The sequence below is a fragment of the Pongo pygmaeus genome, chromosome 3, assembly GCF_028885625.2.
Source record: "Pongo pygmaeus isolate AG05252 chromosome 3, NHGRI_mPonPyg2-v2.0_pri, whole genome shotgun sequence".
Taxonomy (NCBI): domain Eukaryota; kingdom Metazoa; phylum Chordata; class Mammalia; order Primates; family Hominidae; genus Pongo; species Pongo pygmaeus.
The window spans coordinates 86251878-86267075 of NC_072376.2; the positions used below are offsets into that span (position 1 = coordinate 86251878).

The window sequence follows — 15198 nt, forward strand, 5'->3', positions numbered from 1 at the left end:
TATTGAATTTTCTGAAATTCTTTTTCCGCATCCATTAAGATGATCATATAATTTTTGTCTTTCATTCTATTAATGTGGAGAATCACGTTTATTGATTTTCATGTGTAGAACTATCCTTGCATTTTAGGGAAAAATCCAGTTTGATCGTAATGTATGATTATTTTACTGTGTTGATGAGTTCAGTTTGCTAATATTTTATTGAGATTTTTTGCATTTATGTTTATTAGAAATATTGGCCTGAATTTTTTTTCTTATAGTGTTCTTTTTTGCTTTGGTATCCGAGTAATGCTGGCCTCATAAAACAATTTGAGAATTATTTTATCCTCTTCAATTTTTTGCAGAGTTTTGGGAAGGATTAGCATTACTCTTTTTTAAACGTTGGTAGAATTCACCAGTGAAGGCATCTGGTTCTGGGCTTCTCTTTGTTGAGAGATTTATGATTAGTGATTCAAACTTTTTAGTTGTTATTGGCCTATTCAGATTATCTATTTCTTTATAATTTAGTCTTTGTATGTTTCTTGGAATTTATCCATTTTTTTCTAGGTTATTCCATTTTTGGTGTGTAATTGTTCATAGCAGTCCCTTATGATTCTGTATGTTTTTGTGGTATCAGTTGTAATGTCTCTATTTATAATTTTATTTATTTGAGTACTCTCTCATTTTTCTTAGTCTAGCTAAAAATTTGTCAATTTAGTTTACCTTCTCAAAACACCAACTCTTAGTTTTATTGGTCTTGTCTATTAATAAAACTACATGACTATTTTCTAGTCTTCGTTTCATTTATTTCTGCTCTAATCTTTGCTACTTCATTTGTCTAATTTTAGCTTTGTTTTCTTTTACTAATTTCTTGAAGTGTAACTTTAGATTGTTTTTTGAGATCTTTGCTTTTTCTTAATGCAGGTGTTTGCATTAAAAATTATCATCTTAGATTTGCTTTTGCTGCATATTATAAATTTTGGCATGTTCTGTTTCCATTTTTATTTACTTCAAGATATTTTTATTTTCCTTCTTGTTCATTCTTTTACCCATTTGTTGTTCAAGGATTTGTTGCTTAATTTTTACATACTTGTGAATTTTGTAAATCTTCTTCACGTTACTGATTTCTAGTTTCATTCCACTATGGTCAGAAAATAGACTTAATAGTATTTCAATATTTTTAAACTTGTTAAAACTCTGTGTGTGTGTGTGTTTTAGAATGTTCTGGTCTGCTGGATAGCGCCCATAAGTCCCATAGTCTTTCTTCTTATTTATTTATATTTGTTTGTTTGTTTATTGTTCTTTTGGCTGGGTAATTTCAAATGATCTGTTTTTGAGTTAATCGATTCTTTCTTCTGCTTTATACAGTCTGCTATTGAAACTCTCTATGAGACTTTTCACTTTAGTCATACTTCAGCTCCAGAGTTTCTGTTTGGCTCTTTGTGGGGGATTCTTTCTCCTTGTTGAGCTTCTAATTTTGTTCAAATATTGCTTTCCTGATTATTTTTAGTTGTCTGTCTGTGTTTTATTGGAACTCATTGAGCTAGCATCAGATGTTATTTTGAATTCTTTGTTAGACAATTTATAGATCTCCATATTTTAGAACCAATTACTTGTTTTTCTATTTTGTTCCTTTGATGCTGTTGTGTTTCCCTGATTCTTGCACAAGGGGCCTAGCTTTTGGCCTATCCTGGTTTTTGATATGCCTTCGTGATTAAGTTTAATCATTTCTAGCTTTTGGTTTCAGGTGAGAGATATGCAACACTGTCTTTTCCTTGAACAATTTGGAAGCCCTTACAGGGTTATTAATTGCCCCAATTTTAATATTGCTGTGTCTCAGGGAATAGAGAGGCCAAAGGAGATGTAGAGATGGTGAAGGGCCAGTCATTGCAGCAGTTTGAATAGCCATGACATTTATCAATTAACTGTCTTATTTGGGTGCAGTCAGTGAAGCCCGAAAATAATTACAATAGTAACACCAAGGATTACTGATCACAGATTATCATAACGGATATAATAATAATGAAAAAGTTTTAAATGTTGCAAGTTACCAAAATGTGACACAGAGACACAAAATGAACACACATTGTGGTAAAAATGGTGCCCATAGACTTGTTCAATACCGAGTTGCCACAAATCCTCAATTTGTAAACAATACAGTATCTACAAACCAATTAAGTAAAGTGCAACAAAAAAAAAGTCTGCCTGTATTCTGCTCCAGGGTGGGAATTTCCATCTCACTAGTTACTGGTAGATGACGTATAATCTGTTATTGCCTTTGATTTTTATCGGTACCAAAGAGGTAAAACACCAATACATATTAAATACTACACACAATTTTTATAAATATGATAGAATTTACTTTTCCATATTACCTAAGCTGACTGACCTGGGGAAAAAATTATTGTACATGGAAATGAACTTTGGCTAAACAAAACCCTGTAATACAAAATTTTTGTTTTAGCTTTTTTTTTTCTTAAAAGGAAACAGAATTAATTTTTTGGTGTCTAGTATAATTACTGGATTATTTTCTGATTCCAGTTTTAGCAATTTTAACTGCAAAATGTGAATAAAAGATGCCTCATCTTGATTATGACAAAAGATTTATAAATGACCAAATTTCTGAATTTACATTTTGTTTTTCCCCTATTGATCATCAGTAAAAAAAAAAAACACAGAAATTTGTGGCAAAAAAAAACACAGAAATTTGAAGGAAAATTAATTTGTTTTAAAAAGGAAGTAAGAAATGAAAGACAATCTCAAGTTTATAAAATATATTACTAACTCATTGGTAATTGAGAACTTATTTCTTTTTTCTGAGATTCTCAGTTGGAAATACTTTATTTTCTTGAAATAATCAGTGGCTCAGAAATACAACAGCAATTCCTTTAACATAAAAAATATGGCTTCAATTTTCTAATTATGGATGTACACCTGCATGCCTACTTAATGGAGAAAAATTACTAAGTGTAGAAAAGATTAAGAGATTATTTAAGTTCTTTTAAGGTTAGTCCAAGAAAAAAGCTTTAACAGATATTTGCTTCTTTCTTCAACATTCTGTTCAATGTATAACTGACACATTTTATGTATTTACAAGATGATGAGTGAACATAGTTATGATAAATAACTCTTTGATGTAACAGGCAATGTTCAAAGTCCTTAACGTATATATAAAATGCATTTAATCCTTTCAAACACCCAAGGAAGTGGTTACCAGGTTTTTCCCCATATTACAGTTACAAGGAAATGAACGGGCAGGGAATTTATGCAATTTGTCTGTTTCACAGTAAATATTTCAGAATTTGAGCTCCACGCAGTATGGCTTTAACCACCACACAATTAAAAAAATTTTTCTGAGATAGGTGAGCATTTTTTTCAAGGTTTGTTATTCTTATGGTTAAATAGCTCAACTTTATCTTTCCTAAAAAATAGGAAATTGCTCAAGTTTCCAGTGTTTTATTTCACTAATGGCAAGAATTGTTGTGCCACTAACATGATATACTTAAAGTTAATGAAATCTACATCTATTTATCTATCTGTCCACTATTCCAAGTCAATGTATTTCACCTCCAAAATCATGTCAGTGGAAATTAATACTGTACCTTAGGAGCTTGCAAGAAGTGGAAATAGGCATCTTAGTTGGCTCTTAGTTGCTGAGATAAGGATTATAGTTTTCTGCTGACCCAGTTTGGACACTTTATCATGTTTTAATAAATAAAATACTGTGCCTTCAGCATTAATAGGAAGCTGTCCAGGAGTTTACTCTCCTTATAACTTAAAAAAAGAAAATATTTGCTATAATGACTTCCAGATCAAACCAAAATATCAGCATAAGCAAATACTTAGGATAAATAGACCTTCCAAAAATTTACAGTAGTAGCCAAAGGGATAAAATGTTTCAAGAATCTGCTTTGTAGAATGACCTATAGCTATGCCCAAGACTTTCATAATAAATATTAGCTGCTTATGTAATGAAGTATAAAAAAAGATTTTTCCCACCTTTAATATATCTGTTCTCATAATTCAATTTATAATAGCCCTATATTTATTTTTCAGAACATTAAGAAAGCAATGATGTCCTACCAACATAATCCAGTTCTTTCTTGTTTTAATGAGTGCCTCCCCCAGCCAAATACTCATCTTATGAGCTGAATGGCAACTCTGTATGCCCAAACATTAAACTTATGGAAACTACAGTTTTAAATGAGTAGAGTCATTGCTAAAATAAAACTATTGGTTTCTAAATTCCATTTTGAACTAACATATTTACTGTATCCTGCAGCTTTGATTGGCAGTATCTAATATGCCTTTAAAATCCAGAGTTGCTTCTGTATCCCAAGTACAAATGAAACAGCAGGAATGGGCAGGCAATGTAGTGTTGCTCTAACCATGCTTGCCTTGGGGAACTGTGCCTTAGAACTGTGCCTTGGGGAACTGTGCCTTGGGGAACTTGCTTTGGGGAGCTGTGCCTTGGGCAGCTGGGCTCAACTCTATTTTGTTGCCATTACTACTACTATAATGCAGATGTCTGAAGGTGGCATTAAATCTCCGGATGCATCCACTTGGTCATTCCAGAACATTTCATCAAGTGAAAATGTCATCCACTTGGCCCAGTCTTTAGTACATTAGTCCTCTCTGCCTGATTTGAGTCCCTTCTACCTTCTGATAACAGAATCCTGGCTTTCCTTTGGAAACCATCTCCCCTTCCTTCCAGTCTGGGTGGTTCATATAGGTTGACTCTACCCTAAAGCTCCAGAAGTGAGCTGACATCCCAAAGTAGTATTGGCCATTCCTTTCAACCCTGATAACTCAGAGGTGGATAAGTGATCTAATAAGCCTGGCCAAGTCAGAAAAATCCCCTGAGACCACTTTGGCAGGAAATGGCTGGAAAAATCGTCCCTTGCTTCCTGCTGGGTTATAGCTTGGAGCTTTGCCAGTGCTTTGCATAAAGTAAAGCCAGCACAGAGAAAGGCAGTTAGACCTGCAGTGAGACTGGTTATTGAAGAGAATTTTTGGACTCTAGGATCCAGGTTTATCTCATCTACACAGCAGTCAAATAAAGTAAATGCTACTCTCTATTTCAAAGGGTTGTTATGATGAATGTGTCAATATTTACAAAACACCAATATATTTCATAAGGAAATGAAATAATTCCCATTTTCAGTAAGCCAATTTGAGTTGGTTTTTTTAACTGTCTGTACTGACTGCTTGAGTTATCTTTCTAACCAGAAGGGCATTTCAACTTGAATTTAATTCCTCTCTTCATTTGATTCAGCATTTTTATTGATCATTTTCCCAGCATTGTAACATAGGAATGAAATTAGGTGCATAGATACAAAGACAATTAATACAGAATCTGCTACCTTTTAACTCTCAACGCAATACAGGAGATGAATGCACAAATAGAAGATTTTAGAAGGGCCTGGTAAATACCATGACAAACCATGCACAAAGTATTAGGAGCAAGGATGTGTATCTCATACAACTCTTATGGGTTAATGAGTGGGTTTGTGAGAGGTGTTACAGAGGTTTTCCTACAAGAAATGGTTACTTATGTGAGTTTTAAAGGATGGAGAGTTTTCCAAGTAGATGGGACAACACTGAGGAATGGAAAACGCTCCAGTAGGAGACAACCAAGTAATCAAAGGCATGAAAATTGGAAAGTCCATGGAAGTCCTAGAAGCAGCAAGTGACTCAGGAAGATGGAGTTCATCCTGTGGGCAGGGAGAGGAGAGCAAATGAGGCAGGAGGGGAGATCAGCATTCCACATAGGAGGCCATGTGCCTGTAGGATCCTGCTTGTCTGTCAGTTTGGATGTTACCATAACTGCGCAGCTTTTACGTGTGTCTCATGGTGTTTCCATGTCCCTTGTGGACACATTCCTTTATTGACTATCTACCATAGGGAGAGTGGGAAGGCAAGAGTAACCTACAGGTTCGATGTGTGTGTAGAAAATGAGGAATGGTGGATATTAAATTCAAAAGACATTTACTAGTTGCATACAACACAAAAGGGATTGTGATCAGATTTGTAAAAGATAGTGGATAAAGCCAAAACTTCAAACATGAAGTTCTTCTTTGATTCTTAACTTGCACAATTCCTTCTGCAACATTGCTAGTCTTCTAATTCTGCAGTAAAGACATCCTGTTGATTGCAACAAACTATAATTATTTAAGTTTATTGGAAATAACACCAAGCACCATCTAATATATAGATGTGAACATCATTCCAAAACTTTTTAAAATTAGCTTTTAGTATAAGCTTTATATTTGCCTTTTCTTAAGATTGTTGTTTAAACTTTTGTGGAAAGTATTGAGTAATTAAATTACATTATGCTCATATCATGTAATCCAAGAAATATAGGAATGCCAAAATTACAAAAGAATATGTCAGAAAAAACACAGGAAATAAAGAAACATCTCTATGGAAACATTTTTATCATACTAGATGATTATATTGGTCATCATGATGACTCTGGTATTATGGAAGTACAATGTAGGAAGTTGAGATGAGTTATAAACCACAGCAAACATATCACACACAGTGTATGAATACATAGTTCAACTAGGACAGTTACAAATTATCCTAAAAAACTTTGATGATCAGAAAATGTCTTCTGTAATGTTTTAACATTTTGAAATGTATTGATACATTCTTTATGACTCATCTATGTTCTCTTTGGAAAGACAAATGTGATTTATGCAATTGCTGGGTAAATTGCCAATATATGTGAGTCAAACCAAGTTGGTTGATTATGTTGCTTAACGCTTCTATACTGCTACTAAATTTGTGCTGCTTTACATATTAAGTGTTGAAAGAGTTTGTTAGAATCTGTAACTATGATTACATATCTGTCTATTGCTCTTTTTTGATCTCTTCATTTTGCTTTACGTGTGTGTGTGAATTTTTTTTTTTTCTTTTAGAGACAGGGTTTTGCTCTGTTACCCAGGCTGCAGTGCGGTGGCATGATCATAGCTCACTGCAGCTTCAAACTCATGGGCTCCATTGATTCTCCCACCTCAGCCTCACAAATAGTTTATGTAGTTTGATAATGTGTTTCTAAGTTCATAAAAGCCTAGGAATGTTTTGTCTCTTGTTGAGTTAACCTCTTTTTATTTTTAACAGTCTTTTTTATCTCCAAGACTATTTCTTTCCTTAAGGCATAATATATTAATTCGGCCTTCATTAGTATATCAATTTTTAATAAATATGCTTATAATTTATATGAATAGCATATTAATAGTTATTAAGTAATAAATATATTAATATATCCAGGTCAGGTTTCAATGTATTAATATATCCATGTCAGCCCATTTGTATATGATATAACACTATTAATTCTTTTAATTTCAAGCAACCTGGTGCCCAGTTTGTTTTTACTTTTATTGTATTTTTATAATTGACACATAATTACTGTACATATTGATGGGGTACATAGTAATGTTTCTATATATAATGTATAGTGATCAGATCAGGGTAATTAGCATATCCATCATTTCAAATATTTATCATTTATTTGTGTGGGAACATTTGATATCCTTCTAGCTGTTTGAAACTATTTATTACTTTTAACTATAGTCATCCTACAGTGGTATAAAACACTAGAATTTGTTCCTCCTATCCAGATATAATTTAAAGTGTGTCACTTTTAAGAAGCATGAACATGTCATATTTATGTAGTCTGATAATCTTTGACTTTTAATTGGAGTGTTTATTCTGTTTAAATTTACTATAATTCTTAATATAGTTGTATCTAAGTCTACTATCTGCTATTATATTTGTCCTATCTTTTGAAAAATAAACTTTTAAATTTGGAATAATTTTAGACTCAAAAAATTTGTGTGGGCACAGAGAGTTTCTATATCTGACCTTTAGCTCAGTGTCCCCTAATGTTGACATCTTACATACTAGTAGTACATTTGACAAAACTAAGAAATTAACATTGGTACATTGCTGTTAACTAAACTCTTGTCTTTATTCAGATTTCATCAATTTTCCAATAATGTCCTTTTTTCTATTTCAGTATCCAATTCAACATACCACATTGTATTTAGTCCCCATATCACTTTTGTCTCCTTTAATCTGTGACAATTTATTGATTTTGTCTTGTTTTTCATGACCTTGACAGCGTTGAAGAGTACTTACGAGGAGTTTTGTAAAACGTCCATCAGTTCAGATTTTTATGATGTCCTTGTTGTGATTATACAAAGGTTGTGCATTTTCTGGAAGAATATAAATGGAGTGGAAGTGTCCCTCCATCACATTATATCAGGGGGTGCGTAATATTCACATGCCATAATTGGTGACAATAACCTTGATCACTTGGTTAAGATTTTTTGCCAAATTTCTCCACCGTAAGTTTTTTTCCTTTTTCTTAGTCTTTTCTTTGGAAGCCAGTCACTAAGCTACATGCACCTGGAGAGGGGAATTAAGCTTCACCTTCAGGAAGGAAGAGACTATACTCATATTATTAGCAATTCTTCTGTAAAGATGTGTCTCTTCTGCCCTTGACCCATGTGTTGGTTTATTCCTTCATTTCTGTCTTCTTTTGTATTAGGTAGGTATTTTCTATTACACCATTTTATATCTTTTTCACATTAAGTCCAAAATTTTGCATTTTCCTTTTAGTTGTTACCTTACAAATTACAATATTTGTTCTTGCTGCAATTTTTTTAATACTTTCTCTAACAATTGAAGAGTTATGTTATAGTCTAAACCCATTTATCTCCCAACCTGTCTTTTGTGCTATTTTTGTCATATATTTACACTACAGTATCTCAATAGGTCACTGTTTTTTAATATCACAATTTTTTTTAGTTCTAAGGCAGAATCAACTTTTCTACCTTTTGCTCCCAACCTCATTAAATGGGAAAGAATTGAGTAAGTGTTTGAAAAACCGCTTACCAAAAGCATCTAGCAGATCTAGCAGACATCCATGTTAAAATATCAATAACATTCAAAAGTTTGTAAAGAACTAATTTTGAATAACAAATTGGTCAGTGTGAAAAACAGCTATATGTTATACAAAATTAGAATTATCAAAGTGGTTGGGAGTAGTTTGTACTTTCTAAAAGCATCAGATAGTCCATTTTGAATAAGAGAAATATAAGGGAAGTGCCAGCTAGAAGCAGGCACAGATTTAGATAGAACCTGCAGCCTAACTGTATAACACCTTGGGCGCCTGGGAAGAACTAAAGGTCAAGAAGAATTTTTTGAAAAACCACATAAGCACTTTTTTTCATAAAATTTTTATTATCATGTCATTTGTACAAATGTAACAGTAATGGTAACTTCTCTTTTCCAAGGGAAAGAGAAACACTGCAGAATGGATATTAAACAAGACATTATGCCCTACAAGCAAGACATAAAATGTCTAAGGGAAACTTCAGCATAAAAATGTTGAACACATAATGTGAGATAATTCAATAAATAACAACTGACATTCTTTTTTTAAAAAAATAAGTATAAAAAAAAGATGTGTACATACATTCCCTTACTCTAACAGTGATCCACTAATTGCTTGCATTTCAATCCCCTCACCCTCCAATTCCCCACCCTAACATTTAACAAGGTGGCTGACACATTATGGTCTCCCACTAAATATTAGTTTAATGACACCTTTAAAACCCATCATATTCCAATTAAATAAGCAGGACTGAGCTATATTTGATGAAACACACTCACATCTTTAAATAACAACATGTAAAATATTAAAATACAAGCTTTCAAAAATAAATAAATACGTCAATAAGTAGAACCCTCATAAGAAATAGTCAAACACATTAAGTCCTTTCCAGGTATCCCTAGAAAGCTGCTGTTCTCTTTTTCATTTTCAGCTCTGGTGAGGGCAGGGACCACTCTGCAGGAAGTGTCAATGATACACTGATAAGCTTCTTACTTCTCTCCTGTCAGTTGGTGCTCCCCCTGTGATGAGAAAAGGGTTACTGCTGCAGGTGCTAAGGAAGGCCACTCTTCTGTCACTCTGGTGGCTGAAGTTGCTTTAAGGGATGTCCCCATGCAGACTCTCACCCAGCCCTCCACTCAGGGAAGGTCTGTCTGTACCCACTGCCCTCTATAGCAGAAAACTTGCACTCCTGAATGCTATTTTTTTTTTTTTTTTCAAGAAAGAGGTGGCTGTGAACTCAACTAGATTCTTGGTTTGAAAAAGCCCAAACATATTGGTCACTGATTGTCACATTGGGTTAGAAATTTCCATTCATGATCTCCCTTAAGCTGCACACAACCCTATGAAATAACTACCATTATCTACCCTATTTTGCTAAAGCTCAAAGAGATTAAATAATGTTGACAGAGATCCTAGCCTTGAACTCACTGAAGGTGTCACTGCAAAGTTTCTGCTCTTCACCAAGAAGGCTTACAGACCCGAAGTGCCCAAACCAGACATTGCATTTTTCAGGTCTGAAGCCCATTAGGGGCTGAGGTAAACGTCCCAAAACAGGCAAGGGGCATTTTGGCATTGTTAGTCAAATCTACTTAGTATTCTAGAAATGCACATTTACCCTCCCAGGGGTTAGGCCTGGAAATGGAGGACATTGAAATACTGAAATATCCTCTGGCACCACAGCAGATTAATAACCTTAATGGCAACTTCAATTGTGAAAATAATAATCACAATTTCTAGTCCTTCAGCTAACTCTTGGGGTTCCCTGATTTTACTTTTAGGGGGCAGATGCCAGTATTTCTGAGCAACAGCTCCAGTCGCCTGTGTATATGGAAATTACAACTCACTTGTTCAGTATCTTTTCGATGATTTTCTGAACCATGGGGGATGCGGGGTTGAGACAAGCTTTTTGCCCATTCTTGAGTGTGGCTCTGCAGCGAGAAGGGAATTCCGTGAGGCAGGAGGTCGGGCTGGGGACAGGGTTGGGGTAGCGGGAGAGTCGGGGACCCCAGCGGTGGCAGCGGCAGCGCGGGGCGGGACTTACATGACTTCGGTTTGGGCGCAGTGGGGTCCTGGGGACTTCACATTCACACTTTGGATGTTCTTGAGGTGAATTCCCTGCAGTGTCTGCAAGCACTGGCAGCGCAGTTCAGTGACCACGGACGCTCCTAGGGAAGAAGAGACTCGCTGATTGAGCGAGGCTGTCGGCGCGGGGCGCCCACCCCAGTTGCGTCCGGCCCGGGGACCCTAGGGCGTCGGGACCCACCTGCTGCGCGCCGGCCGGCGGCCACCAGAAGCAGGAGCAGCAGCGCCACCCGCAGGATCCGGGGATTGCTGGGGGCTGCGGAGAGCCCGGCGTGGGCCATGGGGCTCAGCAGACGGGTCGGGAAGCTGTGCGAGAAGCGGGAGAGCTGGCGGGGAGGTGCCTGCGACCCGAGCTGTGTGGCTCCCCAAGATCGGCGAACCCTTTTTATGCATGGTTGAGACTGGAAAGCCCGGAGCGGCCGGGCCAGGGAAATTACCGGAGCTCCAGCTCGATCCCGAGTCCCGAAGGAAGGCGACGGCCCCGCCCCCGGGGTGGAGTCGGGTACAGGTAGGGGGAGTCCACTGGTGACGCCTGCGCCTCGCCCTCCAGAGTAATTCCCGTGGACTCTGGGACTTTGGGATATTCATTTTCTGCCCCAAATTCCTGGAGGGGGGGTGAGTCCACCTTGCTGAAGATACAGCCTGTGAGGGGGGACCTTAGGTCCCCGATGACCCCCCGCGTATGGGGTAGGGTTAGAGGAAAGAGCTGGGGGGACCCGTGAGAACCAGGACAGGAAAGGCACGACTTCTTTAGCGGAAGAGAGCTTTGTCTCCTTAGTTATCAGATTTGCTGGGGACCCGGAGATAGGCGAGTTTTCCCTCAGCTATCCTCTCTCTATATAGTCTATCCTCTATGTTAACCTCCCAGTCTCTGCCTCTCTCATTTTCGGTTTAGTGTATTTCATGTACATCTAACATCATGCTCTCTGTGAAAGTACAGCCATCGTCTCGGATTCCAGAGAAGAATGTTCTGCTTGTTCTTTGTTTTGCATATTCTCTAATCACACTTAGAATATCTTGTTTACGTTTTCCATTTGGTGGCAACAGATTATCAGTGTCAAAAGTTGAATTCAGTGTTAGTGTCAATGGAAGCCAGGGCTGTATAACATGACCTCTTCTTTTGTATCCTGCATAACTTCCTTCCTCCCTCTGAAATGTTGGAACTTCTTAAATCTCCTGGAGATCTTCTCCCTGTAGGAGGGATTCAGATTTGATCTAGAAATATGACACTGGCTGTCACTCTGAAGCTGTGGAGGGGCTGGGTCCAGCAGGCTCATGTGCTCAATGTTTCTGGTTCTGTCTTTGCGAATGACACTAGGTACATGGTGTGCAAACACCATTCCCACTGAAGGAGCAAACAGCTGCCTGCTGATGACATTTAAACACCAGATCACACATAAAATCACATTCCATTTACTATAGAACTTTCTGGTATTCAGCATTGGGGCATCTTTCTCTGGAAACATTAACAGGGCACTTTTTTTTCTCGTCTGGAATTTCAGTTTTTTAACCTGACACCTTTGTCCCTTTTTCTGCAGTTTTAGATAATGTATTTTGATTCATCATTAGGTTTTAGAGGGTTTAAGTGTGATTCTACAAGTTGGTCTCAGACCTCTGTGACACATGGAGTAGGATGGAGGAGAGGAGAAAGGAATGGCATCTGCCTGAAGCACAGGGCTCTACACAGCCCAGTTCAAGGGATAAGAGTCCTTGCCCCTAACTAAACACAGAGCGTGCAACTGTGCTGCCTGTATATAGTTGCAGAGTATCACTTGCAAGTTGTTAAGCCTCTCTGTGCCTAGCACAAAGTGGTTATGAGAAATGAGTTAACATTTGTAAGAGACAACATGGATTAAGTGCCTTATTAATGGTTGTTAAATAAATAAAGTGGACTATTTCCATTTTTAAAAGGCTATTTCTTTCCCGACACTGCCTGAACAAAAACTCAGCCTGCTATGAATTCTGTAAAGGAAAAAGAAGAATCTAATGGCAAGTTTTACTCCCCAGTGTTTTTCACATTTGAAATTTTCTGTATCCCTTACTGCCACCCAACTGTCCCTGTCTCTAACTGATATAAAGCAGTGTGAGTCCTTAAGAAATCAAAGCACATCCTAGAAAGAAGAATGTTCATATAAACACCACAATCCCAGTTTCCAAAATGGTCTTGTAGTTACTGGTGCTCACAGGTATCTGTGATGTCATTACAATAATCTTGGACAATGGATAGAAAGGTGTGCTAGAATGTCCTGTTACTTTAAAATAGACACTATAGGTAATATATATGCTCCATTCTTTTTCAGTGATTTCCTTTCTCACATCTTCCTGACTACTTAAATTCCTTGAAAGAAAGGATAGATACAGAAAAAACATTGACCCAATGGAGGACAAAATAGTGTCCCAAATGTCTTCTGCAGTTTCGAGCTGTAATAAACTTATAAATGAAAAATAAAGTTCAATTGGGAATTTATAAAAAATAAAAAAGTTAAATGTTTTTACTTTAGGAAGGCTTTCAGAAAGGAAGACACATCTGTACTTTACCGGGAGATACACATAGATGGGGGGGGGGGGTCTTTAAAAATTTGCTTGTTTTTCTTTAGCAAACATAAGGTAAATGATAAGAGCTTACAAGATTCTGGGTAAATGTGGAACATGCTGCTTTTTTATTTAATAACTTCATGCTATGGGCAAGTTAATAAACCTCTGCACCAGAGACAAGGGGCAGAGAATTGATTTTATGCTCTTCTAAGCGTTTTACAAATATTGACTCATTCAATCTTCCAAACAATACTGTGAAGTAGATATTAATTGTTATCTTTATGGGACTTAACGGTTACAAACAAAGGAACTGAGGTACAGAGAGGTTAAGTCACTTGCTTAACTTCATACATCCTTGAGGCTGGAAATCAAACCCAGAGAAAATGGCTCTTAACCATTAAACTATGGTAAAAATGCACTGTGATATATAATTAGTACTTTAAGGGGAGGAAGGATTTTTAAAAATGTATTTGTTCTTGACCTAGTTGAATAGCTTAAATTTACATATTTTAAAATGAAAATATATCAAAATGATAATATATCTTTGTAGTTTTGTTTCACTAACAGCGTAACTCTCTCCTGTGGCATTGATGTAGCTCATTATCTTTCCTTAAGGTGCCCAATTCTGAAGAATAAAATAGGCACTTTTCCAAGGAGAAAGCTGACAAACTACTTCTTTAAAAAAATGATGAAGACAAACGTCTTCAGTGTGATGTCATATGGATATCATGTACCCGCTTGATATGATGTCATAAAAATGGCATAACCAGGATGCCTCTTTGGTACCACTTCCAAAAATTCATCACCCAAATCTAGTTATGATAAAAAACATTCTTCAAACTCATACTGAAGAATCTTAAAGCTAATCAGTACTCTTCAAAACTGTCAAGGTCATGAAAACAATAAAAGACTGAAAAACCATCACAGTCCAGAGGAAACTGGAGATGTGACAACTCATTGCAGTGTGGTAGTTTGGATAGGATCCTGGGACAGAAAGAGGATATTAATGGAAAAACTGGTGAAACCCACCTTAGTCTGGAGTTTAGTTAAAAGTAACGTGACATTGGTGGTTTATTAGCTTTAACAGACGTTCCGCGGTGTTGTAAAATGTTCACTTTCAGGGAAACAGGATGAAAGGCACACAGACACTGTATTATCTTTGCAATGTTTGTAAATTGAAAATTGTTCCAATTAAGTTCATTTTTTTCTAAGTTTATTTTTCTAAATCCATTTAGAATACCACCAAAATGAAATCAGGGCATGTGCATGTTTTACCTGCTAGCTTTCTAGACAGGAAATTGAATTTTGATTTAGTACATATTTGCTCAAATATGAAAATTCAAAATATCTGTTGCCGCAGTTTGGGCAGTTCATCATGCTTCATAGCGTTAAATACTTTGCCTTCAGCATTATGTTTTCCAGATCTCTCATCTAGTTCTTATAACTGAAGAAAATCAGAAAGTGTTTGCTATCATGGTCTCCAGACCCAACACAAGGAGAGCGCCAAGAGAATAACGCGAATGAAACATGTCAAGAGGCAGTGGACATTTGCAGGTTATGCAGAACTTGACTCCTGAGGAAAATCTCATCAGAATCACTTGTTTTTGTAAATGAAGTATAAAGGAGAGGATTTGTTGTTGTTGTTGGTGGTGGTGGTGTTTTTCCCTAACATGTCGCTTGTATCAATGAGATCTTCATAA

The 15198-nt window shown here is 36.6% G+C and overlaps 1 protein-coding gene across 1 annotated transcript; it reads right to left on the reverse strand.

Moving 5' to 3' along the window:
• Positions 1–9208: 9208 nt before the first annotated feature.
• LOC129035198 (C-X-C motif chemokine 3) lies at positions 9209–11348 on the reverse strand. The gene is made up of 4 exons (XM_054485424.2): positions 11145–11348; positions 10923–11046; positions 10726–10809; positions 9209–9900 (listed from the first exon to the last, which is right to left on the reverse strand). Exons 1-4 carry the CDS (start codon positions 11242–11244, stop codon positions 9885–9887), a joined length of 324 nt encoding a protein of 107 aa, XP_054341399.1. The 5' UTR covers positions 11245–11348; the 3' UTR covers positions 9209–9884.
• Positions 11349–15198: the final 3850 nt, after the last annotated feature.

Coding starts and splice junctions, on each gene's coding strand:
- LOC129035198 (XM_054485424.2), bottom strand. CDS start 11,244: ATGGCCCACGCCGGGCTCTCCGCAGCCCCCAGCAATCCCCGGATCCTG. Junction 11,047..11,144: donor CGCCGGCCGGCGCGCAGCAG/GTGGGTCCCGAC, acceptor CTTCTTCCCTAG/GAGCGTCCGTGGTCACTGAA. Junction 10,810..10,922: donor TGCGCCCAAACCGAAGTCAT/GTAAGTCCCGCC, acceptor TTCTCGCTGCAG/AGCCACACTCAAGAATGGGC.